Source organism: Miniopterus schreibersii, assembly GCF_964146895.1.
Source record: "Miniopterus schreibersii genome assembly, chromosome: 12".
Classification (NCBI taxonomy): domain Eukaryota; kingdom Metazoa; phylum Chordata; class Mammalia; order Chiroptera; family Miniopteridae; genus Miniopterus; species Miniopterus schreibersii.
Genome location: NC_138112.1, coordinates 2,319,204 through 2,342,508, shown reverse-complemented (window position 1 = coordinate 2,342,508; position 23,305 = coordinate 2,319,204). Strand labels below are relative to the sequence as shown.

The 23,305-nt window shown below is 50.0% G+C and overlaps 1 protein-coding gene across 3 annotated transcripts; it reads right to left on the bottom strand.

The window, feature by feature from the left end:
* Positions 1-17,817: 17,817 nt before the first annotated feature.
* On the bottom strand, positions 17,818-23,014 carry THY1 (Thy-1 cell surface antigen). Of its 3 annotated transcripts, none has more exons than XM_081155633.1 (4): positions 22,936-23,014; positions 20,485-20,613; positions 19,694-20,029; positions 17,818-19,259 (listed from the first exon to the last, which is right to left on the bottom strand). In XM_081155633.1, the coding sequence occupies exons 2-4, from the start codon at positions 20,519-20,521 to the stop codon at positions 19,147-19,149; spliced, it is 486 nt and encodes a 161-aa protein (XP_081011759.1). In that variant the 5' UTR covers positions 20,522-20,613; positions 22,936-23,014; the 3' UTR covers positions 17,818-19,146. The 3 variants fall into 3 exon arrangements, with proteins under 3 accessions (XP_081011759.1, XP_081011758.1, XP_081011760.1); XM_081155632.1 differs by having other exon boundaries at positions 20,485-20,538; XM_081155634.1 differs by lacking the exon at positions 22,936-23,014 and adding an exon at positions 22,612-22,736 and having other exon boundaries at positions 20,485-20,538.
* Between the last annotated feature and the right edge of the window lie 291 nt (positions 23,015-23,305).

Genomic DNA, 23,305 nt, shown 5'->3' with positions numbered 1-23,305 from the left:
TCCTGAGATATCTTCTGATTCCTCTAGTTACTATCTGTGAGGCCTGACACAGTTATATGTGTGGCTCTTGCTTAGAAAAACCTGGCCCCTCACTGAGCACATCTCATCTACCTATGCCTGCCATGCAGATGGGCAATACTGGAAAATACCACCCAGGTAGGCCCACTCTGTGCTCACGGCCACAGACCTCCGATGGACACACTCAGCGCTGCCTGGCACTTTTGCCATGTTTCCTCAGTATGTTTGGTTTCCCACCGAGTCAGTTTTCTGTTGCTGTGTAACACATGCCCAGAAACGTAGTGGCTGAAAACAACACCCATTTATTTCATAGTCTGTAGGCTGGAAGTCGTGGGCTCAGCTGGTTCTCTGCTCAGGGTCTCACAAGGCCAAAATCAAGGTGTTTTTCAGGCTGGCTCATATCTGGAGGCTCCAGGCAAGAATTCACTTCCAAGCTCATTTAGGTTGTTGGCAGAGTCCAATTCCTTATGGCTGTAGGTGTGAGGTCCCTGCCAGCTGGGATCTGCTCTTTGCTTCTAGAGGCTGCCCACCTTCCCTGTCACGTGGCCAGCAGTGCACGCGGAGTCAGCCTTGTGCTTTAGTTCTCTCTGTCTTCTGCTCTGTCTTCCCTTCTGCCACTAGTCAGAGAGAGCCCTCTGCTTGAAAGGCTTGTATGGTCAGATTTATCCTAACTGGATCCTCTCCCTCTTAAGATCAACTGTACCATAGAACATAACCCAGTCATGGGGGGCATCTCATGTCATTCACATAGTCCAGGGATTGGGGTGTAGAATCTTGGGAGGTGATTTTTAGAATTTGGCTACCACGCCCACTTTTTGATATGACTATTTTGTAATATCTACCTTTTCAAATCTCTCCCATCTTCCCTCTCATTCAGCTGATGGCCTTGCTCCTTGTATGGAAATCCCAACTTCCCATGTTCAGGCTCACAAACCTCCCCACTTCCACATCCATCTTCTTTGACTTTATTTCTCCCTCTACATCCCTCCTTTCCTCCCCCGACACTCAGCTTCTTCACGTCCTTTCCCTTTTCTCCAGCAGTATTTCCCTGTCTCTGGGGATAATCCCCATCAGCATACAACCGTGCTCTAGTATATTCCACTTTCCTTACCCCCTCCCATGGTCACTCCTAAAATTCTCGAAAAAGAAGTGCACACTCTTCTGTTCGCTCGCACTCACCCGCTGCAACCGGCGTATGTTGCCGCTGATCCATCAGACTGCTCTTACTAAAGTCACTCTTCTGTTGCTGCGTCACAGACCACTCCAGGATGTAGGGCTCTAACCGGTTTTTTAATGTATCTCATGCTGCCGTGGTTGCTGGGCTCAGCCGGGAAGTTCTCACCGGGCTTTCTTTCCCAGCGGTTGCAGTCAGCAGCAGCTGGGCTTGAACTCACCTGAAGGCTCTGCTGAGGTGGACATCTAGGATGGTGCACTGATGCAGCTGACAGCTGATGGTGGCTGTTGGCTGAGAGCTTAGCTGGGGCTGGTGACTGGAGTGCCTGCATGTGGCCACTGTGTGACTTGAGCTCTCAGAATGGCAGCTGGAGTCCAAGAGGGTGTGTCTCAGGAGTGAGCATTCCTGGAGAACCAGGTAGAAGCTGCAAGGCTGCTTATGACCTGGCCTTGGGAATCATGCAGCACAATTTCTACCATATGTTACTGGTCATAAGTAAGACACTGGCCATGCCAGGTTCAAGGGGATAAGATCACACAGAGACATAGTTTATTTAGGGGCCATCTTTAGGGACTGGCCACCATAGTCAATAACAACTTGGGCCTCATCTTACTAGACTTTTTTTTTTTTTTTTTTTAAATATATCTTTATTGACTTCAGGGAGAGGAAAGGAGAAGGAGAGAGAGAGAGAAACATCAATGATGAGAGAGTCATTGATCGGCTGCAGCCCACAACCCGGGCATGTGCCCTGACCGGGAATCAAACCCTGATCGCCTGGATCCTAGGTCGACGCTCGACCGCTGAGCCACGACCGGCCGGGCATTACTAGACTTCTTAACAGGAGTTGACCTAGTTGATCACTCTTTTCAAAACTTTCCCTTCTATGGCTCCACAGACCCCTGGCTTTCCTCTTACCTTGCTGGATGCTCTTTAATCTCCTTTGCTTCCCCCAAAACTAAATATTGGACCACCGAGATCTGAGGTCTGGACTCAGTTACTTCTCCATAGTGTTTCCCTGCACGATCTTCCTTGTCCCATGGCTGGTATCTACCACCCAACTGCTGATGTCTTCTTGACACTTCTATTTGAACGTCTAATGGGCACTGCGGATTTAATACATCCACTTCCCCACCCCAATACTCTCTCAGCCTTTCTGTCTCAATGGATGACATCACTGTCCATTCATCACTCAAGAAAAACCCAAGAGTCCATCAGGATTCTTTCTCTTTTCCTTTCAAACCCTTTCCCCTCTACCTGCCTCTCCCATCCAAACCACTAGTAAGCAAGTCTTCTCTGTGTTTTTGGGGGGGCGGGGGAGGAGAGCAGCATTAGTATATTTCTTTAAATATGTTCAATTTACATTGCTTAGTGAACCAATATACTTATAGAGACAAGTTATTAGTAGGTTTGTAATGTAAAAACCATCTGTTACTCCATCCTAAATTTTCATTCCTCAAAGCAATCACTGTCAATTATTTAGCTGCCTGTTTCTACTGTTTACTTTTTTATTTTAAAATTTCTCATATAGCTATTTCTTGATTTTTCAGTTGTAAGAATTATCTTTTGACTTTCAGCATTTTCTTCCCCCCAAACACGTACATTGAATCTCCCGTCTTCCAGTCCAGCTTTATCACAATTTTTGGTTGAAACCCCTGTTCAGTGTTCATGGCGGTATGACTATGTAAATGTTACTCACAGCTAAGCCACGTAGTGTGCTATTGGGATTATTTTTTTCCTCCCTCTGCAGGTAATACTTGCCTTTTTTGTTGTTGTTGTTGAGAATTAAAAAAACTTGGTTAGGGAGTGTGTGGGAGGCAACTAATCCATGTGTCTCTCTCATATTGATGTTTCTCTCCCTTTCTCCCACTCCCTCCCTTCCTTCCTTCCACTCTCTCTAAAAATATCAATGGGAAAAAATATCCTCTGGTGAGGATTAACAACAACAACAATAACTCATTTAAAAATAATTAAAGAATACAGAAAGTTGCAAAAAAGAGTATAAAGAGGTCCTAGGTACCCTTCCCCCAGGTTCCCCCAGTGGTAACATCTTACATAACTGTAATATAATATCAAAACTGGGAAACTGATACTGGTAAAATCCATAGGCCTTATTCAGATTGCACCGGTCCTCTCAGCTTTAACTCTGCATGTATCTCAAAGTCACTATTTCTCTCTACTTTTGCCACATTTTGGTTTAAGCTGCCCTCATCTCATTTAGGACTATTGCCACAGCCTCATGATTTCTTGCTTCTATTATTCTTCCTACAAAGCAGTGAGAGGGACCTTCTAACATTATTAGATCAAATCCTTTATCACTTCCCTGTTGCCCTTATAATAAAATTCAGGCTCTTCACCACGACCTCTAAGGCCCTGTGGGACCTGGCTCTCACCCACCCTGTTGATGACATCTTGCCCTACGCTGTCCCTGGATGCGTGGAGTGTGCCCTTACTTAAGTTCCTGCTGTCCGGGTGCACCTCCTGCAGCTCTTCTGGTGGCTGCCTCCTTCCATCTTTCAGGTCTCAGCTCAGTGGCCCCTTCCTCAGGCTTGGCCTCATCACCCTAACTAAAGCACCACCCATCGTTCTGTATTGCCTCCTGCTTACAAATGACCCTAATCTATAATCGATTTATTTAATTGGCTTACTGGCATAATGTTACTATACTATACTATACTATACTATACTATACTATACTATACTATACTATACTATACACGTTTTATGGGGTAGGAACTTACCTGTGCCACTCACTATACTCTCCTCACTGTAGCGCACTCTTTGGCATGGAGTGTGTGCTTAGTGAGTGTTTGAATGCCTTTAGACCAGGTCAGGGACTCTGATGATGGACAGTGTGATCTGAGAACTGTATAAACAACAGCAGTTGTGAGTTGCTCACAGGCCTGTTCCCAGGCTGAACACACAAGGCTTCTGTTTCCTCTTCCCTTGTTTTTCAGGGTATAGGAGAAATAAAATTTCTTTCTGTGTAATCTGCCTACACAATAGTTGCGTCTGCCTTTTGTGTTTACGACTCCTCTTCTGGGAAGCCCTACATATGTGTTTCCATGGCACTTCATTGAGGTAGAATTTACATTTGATGAACTTCACCCATTTTAAGTGTATAGTTGATGAGTTTTGTCAATGTGTACACTCATGTAAGCACTCCAGAAAGTTCCCTGTGCCTTGGCTGCTTCCTTAGAAAAACCAAACGGCTGTGGTAAAATACACTTAACATAAAATGTACCATGTCTAAGTGTGCAGCGCAGTGGCATTAAGGACAGGACTCTCCATGTTGCAGAACTGAAGCTCTGCCCATTAAAGAACAACTCTGCATGCTCCCCTCCCCTAGCCCTGGCAACTGCCATGATTCTTTCTGTCTCTGAGAATATGATTTTTGGCTTTTTTTTTTTAATTGTGGTAAAAACACTTGTAAAATTTACCACCTTAACCATTTTTAAGTGTACAGTTTAGTAGCATTGAATACTAGCTTATTTCTATTTATTTATTTATCCTTTATCTTTATTGTTGAGCGTATTACAGGTGTCCCATTCCCCCCCCCCCAATTGACCCCACCACTTCACTCCCACCCCCTCCCCAGGCTTTCACCCTGTTATTGACTGTGTCCATGGGTTATGCATATGTGCATATAACTTCTTTGGTTAATCTCTTCCCACCCTCCACTCCCTTCCCTCTTTCCTCTGAAATATGATCGTCTGTTGCATGCGTCAATGTCTCTGGATTTATTTAGTTCGTCAGAGTCTTTTGTTCATTAGCTTCTTCTTAAAGAAGATCCTTCAACATTTCCTGTAGTGCTGCTCTGGTGGTGATGAACTCCTTTAGTTTTTTCTTATCTGTGAAGCTCTTTATCTGACCTTCAATTCTAAATGATAACTTTGCTGGGTACAGTAATCTTGGTTGTAGTTCCCTGTTCTTCATCACTTTGAATTTTTCTTGCCACTCCTTTCTGGCCTGCAAGGTTTCTGTTGAGAAATCAGCTGACAGTCATATGGGAGCTCCCTTGTAGGTAACTAACTGCTTTTCTCTTGCTGCTTTTAAGATTCTCTCTTTGTCTTTAACCTTTGGCATTTTAATTATGATGTGTCTTGCTGTGGGCCTCTTTGGGTTTCTCTTGTTTGGGACCCTCTGTGCTTCCTGGACTTGTAAGTCTATTTCTTTCCCCAGGTAGGGGAAGTTTTCTGTAATTATTTTTTCAAATAGGTTTTCAATTTCTTGCTCTCTTTCTTCCCCTTCTGGCACCCCAATAATACAAATGTTGGGCCTCTTGAAGTTGTCCCAGAGGCTCCTTATACTATCTTCATATTTGTGGATTCTTTTTTCTTTTTGCTCTTCTGGTTGGATGTTTTTTGATTCCTCAGTTTCAAATTGCTGTTTTGATTCTCAGCATCCTCTACTCTATTGTTGATTCCCTATAAATTATTCTTCATTTCCGTTTGTGTAGCCTTCATTTCAAATTGGTACTTTATTATGTTATCGATTTTCTCAGTTATTTCCCTAATAATATGTTTAAACATCCGTATAACCAAAATTCTGAACTCTGTATCTGTTAGCTTGCTTGGATCTATTTCATTTAGTTCCTCTTCTAGAGATTTCTTCTGTTCTTTCCTTTGTGACATGTTTCTTTGCCTCCACATTTTGTCTGCTTTCAGGTGTTTGTTTCTATGTATTAGGTAGAGCTGGTATGTCTCCTGGAATTTGTAGACTGGCTTTGTGTAGTAGGTGTCCTGCAGGGTCCAGTGGCTCAGCCTCCCCAGTCACCTGAGCTGGGCCTTCCAGGTGCTCCCCTGTGTGGGCTGTGTGCACTGTCCTGCTGTAGTTGAGCCTTGGTTGCTGTTGGTGTCACTGGGAGGAATTGACCCTCTGGCCAATCAGCTGTGAGGAACAGCTGCAACTACAGCCAAAGAGCTGCTATGCTGGAGACACCCCTATGGAGCAGGATTTACTTAAGTGGAGCTTTGGTGTTCACCAAATGCGCCCCTTGAGTGTTACTCGTGGTTGTGGTAGGGTTGTAATCCAGCGTGGTCGAGTCTGGCCACCAGGTGCACTGTCTCTGGGGCCTCCCAGGAGGTGCAAAGTCAGCCTGTGCCAGTGCCTTGCCCAAGGCCACCCAGCATGAGCTACTCAGAAAACTGTAGTTGGCAGCTACTTGTGCTGGACTTGGAGGTGTCCAGGAGAGGCCAAGCTGTGAGCCAATGCAGGCTGCCGCTAGTGCCAGGCCTGGGGCCACTTGTCAAGCCCTATGGGGCCCTCTGCTGCTTGTTTGAGAGATTTTAGGAAAGTCCTAAGCATAAGGCTCGAGAGGCCACTTGCACAAAAAGGCCCTGGAAATAGCCTGGATGAGTTTGCAGGTGGGGAGGGGCAGGGCCTCCGGGAATCACGGGGCGGGGCCAAAGGTGTGAGTCAGGTGCTAGAGACTCAAATATGATGCCTGCCTGCCGGCTGTGTGAGGGGAGGGCTCACCAAAGGAGCCAGGGCCTCTGCCAGCTCTTCTGCCTGGGAGAAAGCTGCCCCTCCAGCTTTCAGCCTGATTCCAGGCTGGTTAGTTCCTCCCCAAGTGTCCCAGGTCCTTTCAAGCTGCTGCCCAGCGCTGGGCTCAGAGGGAGCTTGTCCGAGTGAGTCCTTGTGCGGGCCCTTTAAGAGGAGCTGCTGGGGCTTGTGCAGCCTCCGCGACCCTCAGTGACAGTCTCCGCTGGTTTTCACAGCCTGAATTTCTGGGGACTTCTCTTCCTGGCCCTGGAGCCCTGGGTTGGGAGCCTGATGTGGGGCTGGGACCCCTCCCTCCTCCGGGAAACCTCCCCTGCAGAGAGGTCCTCCAGGTTTGAAACCGGGTGTGGGCCGCAGCTGCGTCTCCAGAATTTAGCCCTGATCTGCCCTAGACTCCGCCCCTCCTATCGCTCTCGGTGCTTCTTCAGCTTCCTGGTTGTAGGGCTTCTGTGCAGCCAGGTTCAGGAGGCTCTGAGTGATGGTGGTTCTGTATTTTAGTTGTAATTTTGATGTGGTTGCGGGAGGCGGCGGGTGCAGCTGTTACCTACGCCACCAGCTTGTTTCTCTCCCTAGCTTATTTTAAAGGTATGTTTGGGTTGAGTTGTGAGTGCAGTAGCTCCAGCATGGCACTCCATGCTGCTCTGACAGCCCGCCCTCCACATCAGGAAGCCGGCTGCTACCTGTGCTTTGTCACTGCAACACTTAGCTTCCACCTCATAGTCCAAGACGAAGCTCCAGTTCCAGCCACCAGCTTCACACCTCAGCCAGCATAAGGGTGGGGGTTTAGAAAGGCACACACTCTCCCCTTAAGGGCACTTTGTATAGGGGAGGGAAGATGGCATCCCCGCTCCCAGGCATGGACTCAATTTACTCCTAAAATCCTATTTAGCCAGCTTGGAAAAACCAGAGAAACATACCTGAGTGGACGGAGTGTGAGTGGGGAGCACTGAAGACACGTCACGGAGTCCGGGAAGAGGGGGGGGTGTACGAAGGGGGAGACCCCCTGAAGCCTATGCTGGGCTCCAAGCCCACAGGCTTGGAGGCAGCAAAGCTCCCACCCCTTGGGAGTGCGGACGGCCTCAAAAAGCGGGGATCCCACACCTGGAGCAGCAAGAGGGGAAGGAGCGCCCCATGGAGGGCAGAGGGGCCCAGGGAAGCAGTGAGTCCTGGAGGGATGGCGCCTTCCTAGGAAACAAAGCTTCTAGTGGCAGCTGCGACCAGTGTCTAGTGCTCAGGGTGCTGACCATACGGAAGGCTGTCCCAAAGCATGTGGCACCTGAGTGGTAAGGGACCAGAGGACTGCGCTGAGTGACCGCAAACAGGTACTCTCTGCCTCCCATAAGGCATTGTGTTGAGCCCCAGAAAGCACTGAATCTGCATGGCAAGGGGGAGGGGAGGAGCCCTCCCGCCCTGAGCTCCCAGTGCGGGGAGTCTGGGATCTGTGACCAGCCTTGAGGGCGCCATGATGGTGAGTGAAGCCACCCGAGCTTTGCTGAGACCAGCAGTGTGGGAAGCTGCATGGAGCTGACTGTGCGTCCCCTCCTGCTGGGGGCATTGGTGCCCAGGCAGCGAGACCTTGCGGGGCGGACTCTCTGCCTGTGTGCTGCTTTGTGCATTTTTGAGTCTGATCAGGAACTGGCTCCCACCTTCCCGGCATGCACTGAGCACAGACCAGCAGAGGCTGGGATTGGCACCTGCACAGTAGAGGGTCTGAAGGGGGGGCCTAGTGCGACCAGCCAACCAGAGCTGAGCAGGGAGGGGCAGAGTCCTCGGGCCTCTCCTGCACCCGGGAGCCCTGCCCCCAACAGGAAAGGGGCGGGTCCCGTTCACTGAGGCCCCAGACACCCCCGAAGGGCACAGTCCTGAGGGGGAAGGGAGAGCAGCTCACAGGAGGACTTTACAAGAATAAGACTCTTGGGGACTGTTGTTTGGGAGCTGGAGGAAATGCTGAAAACCCCTGCTGGGGGCTGGGCAAGCAAAGGGCTCACTGGAATGTGTTCTTAATCGAACCCACTGAGCCCAGGCTGCTGAAACGGCCCACACAGAAAAGGCAACAGGCTGAAATCAATCTGAAGCTGCAGCAGGCCAGAGCCTGGGGACCTAGAATCAGAGGAGAGGGTAGGGGCTGAGAAGATGGCGGTGGAGCAGAGTCTAACTCCCGCAGAGTGAGCGCCTGACAGCAACACCTCTAAGGGGAGTGACACCCTGAGTTACACTAGCCACCCTGCACCCTAAAGACTCTACAGAAGACTCTGGAGTAAGACCAGGCAACTACAAGGTTGCAAAATAGCTGACAAGAGGAGATGGTCCACAGAGAGCCTCAGATCAGCCATCTACCTAAGGACACAAAAGCTAAACCTAGATGGTTCCTCACAGTGGGTGATACACAAGCACCTCCCAGGAGAACGGAAATCAGCCCACAAAACAGTGAGCCTCAGATGACATAAACTGCCCAGAAGAAACTCACCTGATTGACTGTCTTTTTTTCTTGTTTTTTTGTTCTGTTTTTTGTTTTTTTTGGTGTGTGTTTGTTTGCTTGTTTTTTCTCTTTTTTCCCCTATTAGGAAGAAGAGAAAGGGGGGAAAAGTTATTTGTTTTTTCTTCTTTTTAAAATTTTATAATATATATTTTTAATTAAAAAATATTTTTAACTAAATTTTTTTCTTTTTTATAAAAGAATTTTGTCTTGCTTAGCTTGTTTTTAGTATTGTTTTGGTTATTTGCTTTGTTTTGTTTTATCCTTGCTTCTACTATCAAGACTTTCTTGATATCCTTGCTTAACGACTGGGACTTTATCATTATAACCAAGTTTACAGCTTTCCTCTATAGTTCCCACCAAATCTCTTACCGGACTCCCTCCCTGCCTGGGCTATATCTCTCTCCTCTCGATCCACTGGCATAACTTTTTTTTCTTTTTCTTTTCTTTTGTTATTTTGTTTTCCTCCCTTCTGTCTTCCTGTCTTTTTGTTCGATTGTTAGTTTCTCTTATTCTCTTTATTGTATTTTTATTTTCTCATTTTCAACTATTATCCTATTCCTATTCTCTCCCTTAATTTTTTTTTCTGGCCCTTCTTTCAGAATCTTTTCTCTGCTTCTGTTATCTCCCAGTAGCTTCTCTATTTTTTACATTTTAGTTTATTATTATTTTCTAAATTTTCATCACTATTAACAACAATATACATCTCTCTAAGCGTTATTTTTCTTTTTTTAAGCTTTTTCTTATGTGTGTGTGTGTGTGTTTTCTCCATTCACTCTCCCAGTCTGTTTTCACATGGGTTGTTTTCATTGTGATTGTCAAGATATTTTGTAAGATACCTTTTGTTTCCTGGAAGTTTAGTTGTGTATTGTCCTGCCTTGCCAGCACCTGTACAACAGCTTACACGACAAGGTTGGGGCTTAGCCAACCCAAGAGGACAGTCCTCCCAAGGACTGATCAACAACAATCTAGACCCAACCACAACAGAAGAACATAAAGAACCCACAAAAGTGACACCCACAAGAGGGACACGCCTAGAGCAAAGAGCTCAGAAGTACAAGGAAAACACACCTCTGGGCTCCACTGGATTCACAAGACAAAATCCTATCCTACATGTCTGGGAGACAGCACATATATCTAATATATAGATACAAACACTAAGACCTACCAAAATGGGGAGACAAAGAAACAACCCCCAAATTAAAGAAAAGGAAACATTGCCAGAAGAAGTCTTTGATGAGATGGAGTTAAGCAAGTTATCAGAAACAGAGTTCAGAGTATTGATGATGAAGATGTTCAAGGAACTTAAAGAGAAAAACAGGGCAATAGAGGATATGATCGAGGACTTTAGGGAAAACATGAAAAAAGATACATAAACAAAAATCAGACAGAAATAAAGAATGTGGTATCTGATATAAAGAATACACTGGAAGGAATTAAAAGCAGGCTCAATGAAGCAGAGGATAGAATAAGTGACTTAGAAGACAAGGTAGAAAAAAATCACTCAATCAGAGAAGCAAAAAGAAAAACCACTTAAAAAGCATGAGGACAGTCTAAGGGAGCTTTGGGACAACAGGAAGTGAAACAACATTCGCATTATAGGACAGTCAGAGGGGGAGGAAAGAGAGCAAGGGGTAGAGAACTTGGTGGAGGAAATAATGACAGAAAACTTCCCTAGGCTGGCGAGGGAGAAAGCCACACAAGTGCAGGAAGCACAGAGGGTTCCAAACAAGAGGGACCTAAAGAGACCCACTCCAAGACACATCATAATTATAATGGCAAATGTCAAGGACAAAGAGAGAATATTAAGGGCTGCAAGAGAGAGACAAGCAGTGACCTACAAAGGAACCCCCATAAGGCTGACAGCTGATTTCTCAACAGAAACTCTTCAGGCCAGAAGGGAGTGGCATGAAGTTCTCCAAGTAATGAAAAGCAAGAATCTGCAACCAAGATTGTTTCATCCAGCAAGGCTATCATTTAAAATTGAAGGTGAAATAAAGAGCTTCCCAGACAAAAAAAGGCTAATGGAGTTCAGTACCACCAAACCGGCATTGCAAGAAATGTTAAAAGGACTGCTCTAAGAAAAAGAAAGTATAGTGAGAGGAAGGTATGTCAGCATAAAGGGGGAAAATGGCATTAAATAAGTTTATATCAATAGTAGCCTTAAATGTAAACGGAATAAATGGTCCAATCAAAAGAAATAGGGTAGCTGAATGGATAAGAAAACAGGACCCAAATATATGCTGTGTACAAGAGACCCACCTGAGAGCAAAAGACTCACACAGGCTAAAAGTGAAGGGATGGAGTAAAATATTCCATGCAAGTGGAAAGGAAAAGAAAGCTGGAGTAGCAATTCTTATTTCTGACAAAATAGACTTCAAAATAAAGACCATAACAAGAGACAAAGATGGTCACTACATAATACTAAAGGGATCAATCCAACAGGAGGAAGTAACCCTTATAAACATTTATGCCCCCAACATAGGAGCACTTAAATATATAAAAAATTTCTTGGAGGACTTTAAGGGGGAGATTGACAGCAACACAATCATAGTGGGGGACTTTAACACCCCACTGTCAGTACTGGACAGATCATCAAGACAAAAAATCAACAGGGAAACACAGACCTTAAATGACTCACTAGACCTAATGGATTTAATTGACATTTACAGGACATTTCATCCCAAAGCAGCACAATACACATTCTTCTCAAGTGCACATGGGACATTCTCAAAAATAGACCACATGTTAGGGCACAAGGCAAGTCTCTACAAATATAAGAAGACTGAAACCATATCAAGCATCTTCTTGGATCACAATGCCATGAAACTAGAAATCAACCACTATAAAAAACCTCAAAAATATTCAAGCACATGGAGGCTAAATAGCATGTTATTAAACAATGAATGGGTTACCAATGAGATCAAGGAAGAAATCAAACACTTCATGGAAAGTAATGAAAATGAACAGACAACAACCCAAAATCTATGGGACACAGCAAAAGCAGTCCTGAGAGGAAAATTCATAGCATTACAGGCATATCTCAAGAAACAAGAAAAAGATCTAATGAACCATCTAACACAACAACTAAAAGAACTAGAATGAGAATGACAAGAAAAGCCCCGAGGAAGTAGAAGGAAGGAAATAATAAAAATCATAGCAGAAATTAATGATATAGAGACTAAAAAAAAAAAAAAATACAAAAAAATCAATGAAACCAAGAGCTGGTTCTTTGAAAAGATAAATAAGATTGATGCACCTTTAGCCAGACTCACTAAAAAACAAAGAGAGAGGACCCAAATAAATAAAATCAGAAATGAAAGAGGTGATATAACAACTGGCCAACAGAAATACAAAGGATTGCAAGAAAATACTTTGAGCAACTATATGCCAACAAATTGGACAACATAGGGGAAATGGACAAATTCCTAGAAGCATACAACCTTCCAAAGCTGAATCAGGAAGAAGCAGAAAACCTGAGTAGACCAGTAACAACTAATGAAATTGAAGCAGTAATCAAAAAACTCCCAGCAAACAAAAGTCCTGGACCAGATGGATTTACAGGTGAGTTTTACCAAACATCTAAAGAAGATTTAACACCTATTCTATTCAAACTATTCCAGAAAATTCAAAAGGAGGGAAAACTCCCAAACTCTTTTTATGAGGCCAGCATCATTCTAATGCCAAAACCAGATAAAGACACTATAAAGAAAGAAAATTACAGTCCAATATCCCTGATGAACATAGATGCTAAAATCCTCACTAAAATACTACCAAACATTCCGGGGATGCAAGGCTGATACAACATCTGCAAATCAATAAATGTGATACATCACATAAACAAAATAAATGACAAAAATCATATGATCATATCAATAAACACAGAAAAAGCATTTGACAAAATCCAGCACCCATTTCTGATAAACACTCTCAGTAAAGTGGGAATAGAGGGATCATACCTCAACATAATAAAGTCCGTACATGACAAACCTACAGCCAACATCATACTCAATGGGCAAAAACTAAAACCATTTCCCTTAAAAACTGGAACAAGACAGGGATGTCCACTTTCACCCTCTTATTCAACATAGTACTGAAGGTCCTTGCCATAGCCATCAGACAGGAAGAAAATATAAAAGGCATCCAAATTGGAAAGGAGGAAGTAAAACTGTCACTACTTGCAGATGACATGATATTGTACATAGAAAACCATAAAGACTCCATCAAAGTACTACTAGATTTGATAAACGAATTTGGAAGGTAGCTGGATACAAAATCAACATCCGGAAATCAATGGCATTCTTATATACCAACAATGAACTCTCAGAGAGAGAAACTAAAAAAACAATACCATTTACCATTGCAACTAAAGAAATAAGATACCTAGGAATAAACTTAACCAAGAATGTAAAAGACCTGTACTTGGAAAACTATGTGACAGTGAAAAAAGAAATAGAGGAAGATTTAAACAAGTGGAAGAATATACCACGGTCATAGATTGGAAGAATTAATATCATTAAAATGTCCATACTATCCAAAGCAATTTATAAATTCAATGCAATTCCTATTATTTTAACCAACAGCATATTTCACATATCTAGAACAAATATTTCGAAAATTTATATGGAACCAAAAAAGACCTCGAATAGCTGCATCCATCTTGAGAAAAAACAACAGTGTGGGAGGGATCACATTACCGGATTTCAAACTGTACTACAAAGCCATTGTAATCAAAACGGCCTGGTATTGGTACAACAACAAATATAGATCAATGGAACAGAACAGAGACCCCAGAAATAGACCCACGCCATTATGGTCAGTTAATATTTGACAAAGGAGGCAAGAGCATCCAATGGAGTAAAGACAGTCTCTTCAATAAGTGGTGCTGGGAAAATTGGACAGATAACATGCAAAAGAATGAAACTAGACTACCAACTTTCACCATACACAAAAATAAACTCAAAATGGGTAAAAGACTTAAATGTAAGTCACGAAACCATAAAAATCCTGGAAGAAAACATAAGCAGTAAAGTCACAGACATCCCACGTAGTGGACTTTTCACTGATACATCTCCTAGGGCAAGAGAAACAAAAGAAAAAATAAACATATGGGACTACATCAAACTAAAAAGCTTCTGCACAGCAAAAGAAAACAGCCTCAAAATACAAAGGAACCCCACGGTCTGGGAAAACATATTTGCCCAGGATGCATCTGATAAGAGGCTAATTTCCAAAGTGTACAAAGAACTCATATTACTCAGCAAGAGGAAGACAAACAACCCAATTAAGAAATGGGCAAAGGACCTGAATAGACACTTCTCCAAAGAGGACACACAGATGGCCAAGAGACACAGGAGAAAATGCTCAACATCGCTAATCATCAGGGACATGAAAATTAAAACCACAATGAGGTGTCACCTCACACCTGTCAGAATGGTTCCATCAGCAAATCAACAACCGATTTGTGCTGGCGAGGGTGTGGAGAAAGGGGAGCCCTAGTACACTGCTGGTGAGAATGCAGACTGGTGCAACCACTATGGAAAACAGTATGGGGGTTCCTAAAAAAATAAAAAATGGAGCTGCCAGTAATCCCACTTCTAGGAATATACCCTAAGAATCCTGAAACATTAATCAGAAAGAATATATGCACCCCTATGTTCATAGCAGTGCAGTTTACAATAGCTAAGATCTGGAAACAGCCCAAGTGCCCATCAGTAGATGAGTGGATAAAAAGCTGTGGGACATTCACAGCATGGAATACTAGGCAGCTGTAAAGAAGAAGAATCTCGTGCCCTTTGGGTCAGTATGGAGGGACCTGGAGAGTATTATGCTGAGTGAAATAAGCCAGGCAGAGAAAGACAAACATCACATGATCTTGCTTATATGTGGAATCTAAAGAACTTAATAAACTGATGAACAGAATAGATTCAATGACATGGAAGCATAGATGAGACTGATGAATGTCAGAGGGAGGGAGGAGGGCGGGTGGGTGGAGGGGGAGAGAGTAACCAAAGAATTTATATGCATATATGCACAACCCAAGGACACGGACAATGGTAGGGAGAGGGACTGGGGGGGATGGGACGGAGTGGAACGGGTCATTGGGGAGAAAAAGAGACATCTGTAATATTTTAAACAAACAAACAAAAAAAGCATTTTGTACAAATTACACACATTATTTTGTGCTTATGTCACATTGGACGTAATTTAGCCACATCTGCTTATCTTGCTGCAAGGGAGTTGGGGAAAGTTGTCTTTGTTCTGGACCACATAGTCCAGTTGTAATCTGTGGGTCCTGTTGCTGAGGAAGAGGAGACTGCGTATGGGGGAGCCCTAGCAGTGTCCGCCTGGGCTTCCCTGCCTTAGCAGTGACCACTGCACTGCAGCCAGCTCCCCGCTTCTTACTGAGCTGTAGATTGCTTCAGCCAGGGGCTGCTCTTTTACCTCTTAGCATAGGCGGGTGCTTAATATTTGTTGTACAAATAAATGATTCTAGTGCAACTGTCTTACTTTAAAAATTAGAGAAGCCAGTCTATCACACAGTCTGCACAGGACATGATCCTTCTGGGGGTGTGGGGAATGGACATTGGAGGCTGAGGGCCCTGGGCAGAGAGGCGACCCCACCTTCGTCCGGAAGCCGCCTGGGTTGAGCAGAAGCGAGCTGATGACCCTCACACATTGCCAGGTCTCCAAAGGACTCCTGCCCCAGCACTTTCTCAGTGGTGGGTGAGGAAATGACTTACTCTTTGTCTGGACTTTGCTTCTTTCACATGTAAGGACAGACATGCTCTTCACAACACAAAAGCTGCAAACACAGGTTAATGTCATGCTGGAGGCTGGAGAATGCACGCCACAAGTCCCCTGGGTGCCTGGTGGATTTATTAGTTGACCTGTGAGAGTTCCAGTGTTTCCTCATGGCGATCCCCTTGCCCTTCCCAAGGGAGCCCCTTGATGTTGAAGACACCCTCACACTGTGCCCCTGCTGGTATTTCTGTCTTGGTGGATGATCCTATTGGAAATGGGGGTGCGGGGCCCTGGCTGGTGTGGCTCAGTGGTTAGAGTGTTGCAGGTTCCATCCCTGCTCTGGGTGGGGGCACGTGCGGGAGGCAACTGATCAATGTGCCTCTCTCATCTCTCTTTTTCTCCCTCCTCCCCTCCCTTCCACTCTCTCTAAAAATCACTGGAAAAAGACCCTCTGGTGAGGATCCAAAAAAAAAAAAAAAAAAAAGGAAATAAGACAAGAAATGGGGGTGTGGGAGGGGCTCCTGCTGCTATTGAGCAGGAATTCCATGCCCTAAGGTGGGGCCTGAGGTGGCTGAGGGGGTGAGGAGTGGGGAGCAGATGGATGAGATGGGCCCTGGGGCTGTATACAGGAACCAGAACTGGCCCCAGCCCTCTTTATAATTAGCTAAGTCCCTGCAGCCATCCTGCAGCCTCCACGAGACCTCCCAACTGGACCAGAGAGGAGCTGGTGGCTGTGGCGCCTGCCCCTGCAAGCCCTCAGCAGCCCAAGCCCACAGTGCAGTCTTTCTGGGCTGGCTTACGTTGGAGGCCTGACGGCTCTGACTTTGACTCACAGAGCCCCTTTTGGGCCCCCGGCCCAGGCCCGTCTTCTTTCCTGCCTTCCTATTGTCTCCAGTTCTTGGATGGCCTCTGTGGCTTCCGCTAACACCAGCCCTGCAAGCCTCAGGCTCTCCTCCCCTGAGCATGGGAGGGCAGCGCTGTCCCTAGAACCCTTACAGAGGGGGGTCCCTCAGTTTCTCAGGGAGACTGCACCCGGGTGACCATGAGAGGTGTTGCACAGGTACCAGGTCTCCTGGTGCTCTCAGCTGGTGCTTCGCACCTGGCCTCCCTATTCTAGCTTTGCCTCTGTCTGCCACCTGGGTGGCATTGGGCTCCCTGCTCCCAGTGGCTCTCTCCATTTTCCTGGCACAGTGCTTGTGGGGTCTCCCTCTGGAGGTTCCAGGCTGGCTGTACCGTTCTTAGTGACCATCGCCCACACGGGGAGGGGTGGGTGTCACAGTGGGTGGCCCAGGCAGCCCTTCTCATCTGCAGGCTTCTGCCTTCTTTGGGCATGGTCATCACAGGGGCTGCTGCAAGACACAGGCATTGCTGGGAGGAGTAGAAGCTGGTGGCATGAATTTAGATGCTAGGTCTTTTAGCAAATGCTCAAAAAGACTCCTTTTATCCAGAGCTAAACAACAAATGAGTCAACCTCTGGGTAGTTGCCACCCTCCTCCCTCAATTCCCTGCAACAGCAGGGAAGGTGTCTGGGAGCTGCCTCACTCTGCCAGCGCCTGGGACCTGGCACCAGCGTGTGATCCTGTCCTAGCATCAACCCCAGGACAGCTTCAGCACTCTCTCCCACCCCCTCCTTTCCATGGCCTTGTTGGATGGAAGAGAGGCCGTCCTTGCACCCTGATGATGCGGGCGGCTCCCACACGCCCACTCCTGCTGCTTCTACTGGCCCTAGCACTTGCCCTCTCCATAGCAGACGTAATTTGAGGGGGCATTTCCGAGAACCAGATCTGAGAAGAAAAAGTGGACTCCACATCTTAGTGCTTGTTAGCATATTTCAGAGCCAGGGCCATGTGGCTCGGTCCGCACACGGGCAGGTGAGTCTGTCATTACCGCCAGATGAGTCAGCAGAGATGGAACATTCATTTATTTGGGCAAATGTGTCATGTGAGAGTTGTTCAGAGTCGTCCAGCATGCATTGGTCCACCCCAGGGGCTGGGGGAGGGGAAGGGCTGATGAAAGCAGGGAAGAGGGACAGCAAGAGGTGGCAGGTGGGGCCTCCTGGACGCGTGGTTAAAGGAGGCGCCAGGACGACAGATTCCAGAGGCTTGGTTTTATTGTGCAGCTTTCTTTTTCCTCAGTGAGATGCTGTAAGCTGTGGTGGCACTATGCATGGCCACAGGACAGGGCAGAGCTGATGGGTGGGGAGCTGGGTGCTGGGAAAAGTCATTTCTCAAGGCATGTCCCATGCTCGGGTCTCACTCCATGGCCGGCCTCAGGCCCCCCGGAGATCCCTGAGAAAGCAGGTTGTGGGGCAGGGGCTGCCTGAGGCTCAGGCACCAGCCAGCTGGGGTGGATACTGGCTGAAGAGGGAAGGGGAACACACGTGGTCCAAGCTGCAGGGCTCTGGGGCTCCCCATGGCCTGCCTCGCTGCCTCAGGCCAGCATCCTGGAAGTTCTTAGGAGCTTAGGACAGCCTGGGCCACCCTCTCAACTACTGGGTGAGGCAGTGAGGGACAGCAGGCTCCCCTTTCTGGCCTCCGTAGGTAGGGAGGGATGATGGACTCTCCCTTCTACCCCCGAAACCCTCCATTGGCGCTGCTCTCTGGGCAGAATCTGTATCCACTGCCCCGTGACTGGGCCCAGGCCCCGAGGGACCTCTGCAGAGAAGAGGACAGCTTTTGTGCTGCGGTAGAGAATGCTCCTGGAGGTGCTCTACTCTCTCACACCACTGACCACAAAGTCCTGGCAGTGCCCTCACATCTGGGGGTGGGGGTTGCTTAGGGATGCGTGAGGCCCAAGCACACCCCATCCCCCTCCTCATCGAGGTTTCTCCCAGGGCGGCCTGGATCAGGTGGGTAAGGAAGACCCCCAGGGACTGGTACTCCTCCGCCCTACAACCCCTCCTATGGCCCCGCTCTTCATCAGGTCCCCACCCTGGCTTCCCTTTTCATAAACTCCAGAAGAAAAGGAAGGAAAAGCCCTAAATAAACCAGACAGAAGCAGCTCTAGAACAAAGATGAAATAAGCAACGGTGCGTGGAGAGGGTGTGAGGTGGCGGTGGGTGGGGTGGCGGTGGGGAGTGGGTACCTGATGGCATGCAGCACTGGGACACCTTATGAGGGATGGGCCCATTTCTCCCGAGGCGTGTGAGGGATGGGGGAAGGGGTCAGCCGACCCAGAGGAGGAGGATCTCTGGACTAGGCCTGTGTCTTCCTGTGTCCTCCATGGGCCCAGCCAGTCACAGGGAGATGAAATCCATGGCCCGCAGGAGGGGCAGGGAGAGCAGGAGCAGCAGCAGCCAGGAGGTGTCCTGGGCCAGCAGGCTTATGCCCCCACACTTGACCAGTTTGTCTGTGGAGAGAGAGGGGTAGAGCGGCAGAGCAGGAATGGGGGGCAGGACCCAGGCCCAGAGCAATGGTGCGTTTCCTTGGGGAGGCTGTGCCACGATGTTCTTAGCTGGAACCAGGGCCAATCTGGTCTAACAGAACCAGCCACCTATACCACGTGCAGGTCCCTGAGCCCTTGCACTAACATCACATCAAATCTGTACTAAGCATCCCCACAAGAAAGCTGTGTGAGGTGGCTGGAGTCAGGTCTTCCAGGCAGGAGGGGGGACTGTGGAGGCCAAGGACTGTCGTCGGTCATGCTGCCTCTGCTACCCCTGTCTGCTGGCCTGCCTGACCCTCCCCATCCCCCATTCACACTACAGGCGGCGATGCCCCAGGGAGGGCAGAGAGGTTATGGGGCCCCTCTTGGCTCTGGCCCAGCCAAGGAGACTGACTCACCTCTGAGCACGGAGATATTCTTGCTGGAGAAGGTCGGGGGCTGGCTCGAGAGGCGGAGCTCGCATGTGTACAGCCCCTCGTCCTTGGTGGTGAAGCCGGACAAGTAGAGGACCTTGATGTTGCTTCTGCTGGTGGAGTTGGTGCGGGAGCGGTACGTGTGCTCGGGCACCCCCACGTTGCCGAGGAGCACGTGCTTCTTGGAATCTCGGGTCAGGCTGAACTCGTACTGCATGGGCAGGGTGGTGGTGTTCTCGTGGCGGCAGTCCAGACGAAGGCTCTGGTCCACCAGGCAGGCCGTCAGGCTGGTCACCTTTTGTCCACTGGCCACCTGCAAGACTGGCACCAGCAGCGTCTTCTCTGAGCTGGGGGACCCGCGGAGCAGGAGGCCTCCCGCCACCATGAACCAAGAACAGTGGAGAAGGGCCTGGCCAGGGTACTCAGGGTCTGCTCTGAGTGCCTCACCCCACCTCAGCATGCCGCAGCCCCCAGCCCCCCTTCCTCATGCACTCTAGTCCTAGGCCCCACCAGTGTGTCCCAGGGGCAGGAGACCTTGGGGAGTTGATGCAGGTTCCTGGTGCCCACATGGAGATTCCAACCTAATGTGGGGTAGGCTCTGTGAAATGTTTCCAAAACCACCTCAGGCAGGCAGATCAACTAGGTCGCGCAGCTGACTTAGAGATGAAGAATCCCCTTTCCCTCAGTCATCTCTGCCTGGAGAGGCCTTGAGGAGGACCTAGCTTCTCCGAATGGAGGGGGGGCCTTGGAATCCCAGCCCCGCCCCTTTCCAGTACCTGTCAGCAGGAGGGCGATGCTGATGGTGGGGTTCATGGTGCTCAGTTCTGAATCTGGAGGTGGGAACAGGATGGGAGTTAGCCGGGAGACGAGGCAGGTGTGCCCACACCTACTGCAGGGCTGGGTGCCTGTGGGATACATGCCACAAGGGCCGGGCAAGCGTTTAAGCCCTTCCCTACCACCTGCCCTCTCCCTACTTCCTCGACCGCGACACTGCTGCTTGCTGTTTCTCCCCGGGGAAGGCAAAAGGGAGGCGGACACGCCCTCTGACACTGGGCGTCTGTGTGGAACACTTGCCAGTTGGGCAACTTTCAGCAAGTGAACAACTTTGTCATTTCTTCTCCCCTCAGGAAGCAGGGGATTCCTGTTTTGGAATTGTGGTAAAATACACATAACAAAACTTACCATCTTAACTATTTTAAGTGTTCAGTTCAGTAGTGTTAAGTTCAATTAGTGTACAACCAATCTCCAGAACTTTTATTTTAATTTTTACCCTCACCTGAGGATTTTCATCGATTTTAGAGAGAGGAAGGGAAGGAGGGAGGGGGAGAGAGTGAGTGAGTGAGAGAGAAACACAGATCGGCTGCCTGCCATACCCGCTCCGGCCAGGACAACCTGCAACCTGCGTGTGTGCCCTGACCCCAATGGAACCAGCTACCTTTCGGTGCAGGGGAGGAGCTCCAACCAACTAAGCCACACCCGCCAGGGCTCCAGAACTCCCCCCCTTTTACCCCCCAGAACTCTTTTTATCTTGCAAAACTAAAACTCTCTTAAAACAAAAACTGCATCCCAGCCGGTTTTTCTCAGTGGTTAGAGCGTCAGCCAGGTTCAGTTCCAGCCCAAGGGCACGTACCTCGGTTGCAGGCTTGATCTCGGGCCCCAGTTGGGGTACCTGTGGGAGGCAACTGATCGATGTCTCTCTGTCCCCTCCCTCTATTTCCACTCTGGAAAGCAATGGAAAAATATCCTCCGGCGAGGAGTAAAGAAAAAATAAAATAAATAAAACAAAAACCGCTCATTCAGGGACTTCCTAGCTCAGAAGAAAATCCCGTGTCCAGACGGTTCCTGGCATATAACAGATGCTCAAAAGACACTGAATGAATGAAAGAATCTGAGCTCTGGGTAACCACAGGGTTGTGATGTCATTAAGAAAAATGACAACTATCCGGCCCCACGCTCCACAGCGGGACCTGCACACGGCCTGCCCTCCTGGCGGCCCTGAGGCTGGGGACGGCGTTCTGCGTGGCCAGGCGCCCCCCGGCAGAACCGTCCTTGCCACGCGGCGAACGCCGCTGGCCCCAGACGTGAGGCAGCGACGGCGCCCTCCCGCCGCCCGCGTCTGCCTGCGCAGAGACCCGGCCGTCCCGAAAGCCGCTATCTGGGCGGGCTTCCCGGGCCTGCAGTTCCCAGTGCCGGCTTCAGCGGCCTCTGCTGGGCTCGGCCCTGACTTTGCCCCCTTTTCAGTCTAGGCCCGCAGGGCGGCCCAGCAGGTACCCTAGACGCCCGCGCCGGGCTCGCCGGGAGGGGCGCAGGGGGGCGCCCCCGAGGGGGCGCGGGCCGGGCGGGGGCGGGGGCGCGGGGCGCACGGCCGAGTCCGGGGCTCCCGGCGCTCGGCCTGCGGCGGGGAGACGCCGCCCCCCGTGGCTGCGGCCGCGGTAAACACCCCCTCGGACCCAGGTCGAGAGGGACCCGGAGGTGCTGCTGGAGAGGAAAGGGAGTTGGCAAGCGGCTCTGATTCGCGGACACCGAGTTAGGAGCAGAGCCGCGGGCCCGGGGGCCTAGGGGCTGAAGCGGCCGCTAGAACAAGACAGGGGCCCGGCGGGGGCTGGAGGGGGCTGGAGGGGGCTGTGCAGCCACAGGGCGGGCTGGAGGCGACGGGAGGCGGCCGGCCCTCGCCCCCTCTACCCGCGTCTCCGCAGACCCCAGCCCGGGCAGCCCTGCCCCCGCGCCCCCGCCCCGCGCCCGGCCCACGGGGCCACCCTATTCCTCTCCCGCGCGTCAGCCTCTCCCTCCGCGAGGAGGGCCCCCTGCCCCTCCCCCGCCGCTCCCCAGGGCTCCCCTCCCCCGCCGGCCTGCCCGCCGTGCCCGCGGCACTGCGGCTCCGCGGCTCGGGCGCCCGCACCCACCCGTCGCGGGGCAGCTCCTCCGGCGCGCGTGCCCCCCGCTCTGCAGCGCACCCGCCTTCGCGAGCTCGGCTCGGAGTCGTCCGGGCGGAGGGCAGAGCGCGAGGGTGTCCTCGGCGCCCTTCCTCCCGCCGGTCCTCCAGCCGCGCAGCCCCAGGACCCACCCGCCCCCGCGGGCGAAAGCCCCGAGGCCTCCCTGGAAAGGCGGCTGCGGCCCGCCCGCCCGCGGGGTTGCGCCAGCCCTCGCCCCTGCGGGGGGCCCGGCCGCCCTCCCGGGGCGCCGCGGCGTCCCCGCGCCCGGGGTCCCGCCCTGGCCCGGGCGCCCACCTGCGCTCCCGCCCGCGCGCCGCCTCTCCTCCGGACGCCGCCGCCAGCCGCGCACCCGCGCCCCCGGTTTTCTCCGGGATGGGGCGGGGGAGCCGGCGGCTCGGCCAATCAGGGGCCGAGGGGGGGCGGGCGGCGCGCGGGGCGGCCCCAGCGGGGCGGGGGGGCGGCCTGCCGCGGGGGGGGCTCGCGGGGGCCCGCGCGCCGGGCAGTGACCTTGGGGACCAGGCTGGGCAGCCCAGGGGCCGCCGCCCAGAGCTCCGCGAGGGTCGCCCCCTTGGAAGGGTGCACCCATTTTTGCAGCCTGGCTTCCGAGACGGGTGGGAAAACCAGGGTACGGGGAGGGCGGGGGGCCGCGGCGGCCCGGGGGCGG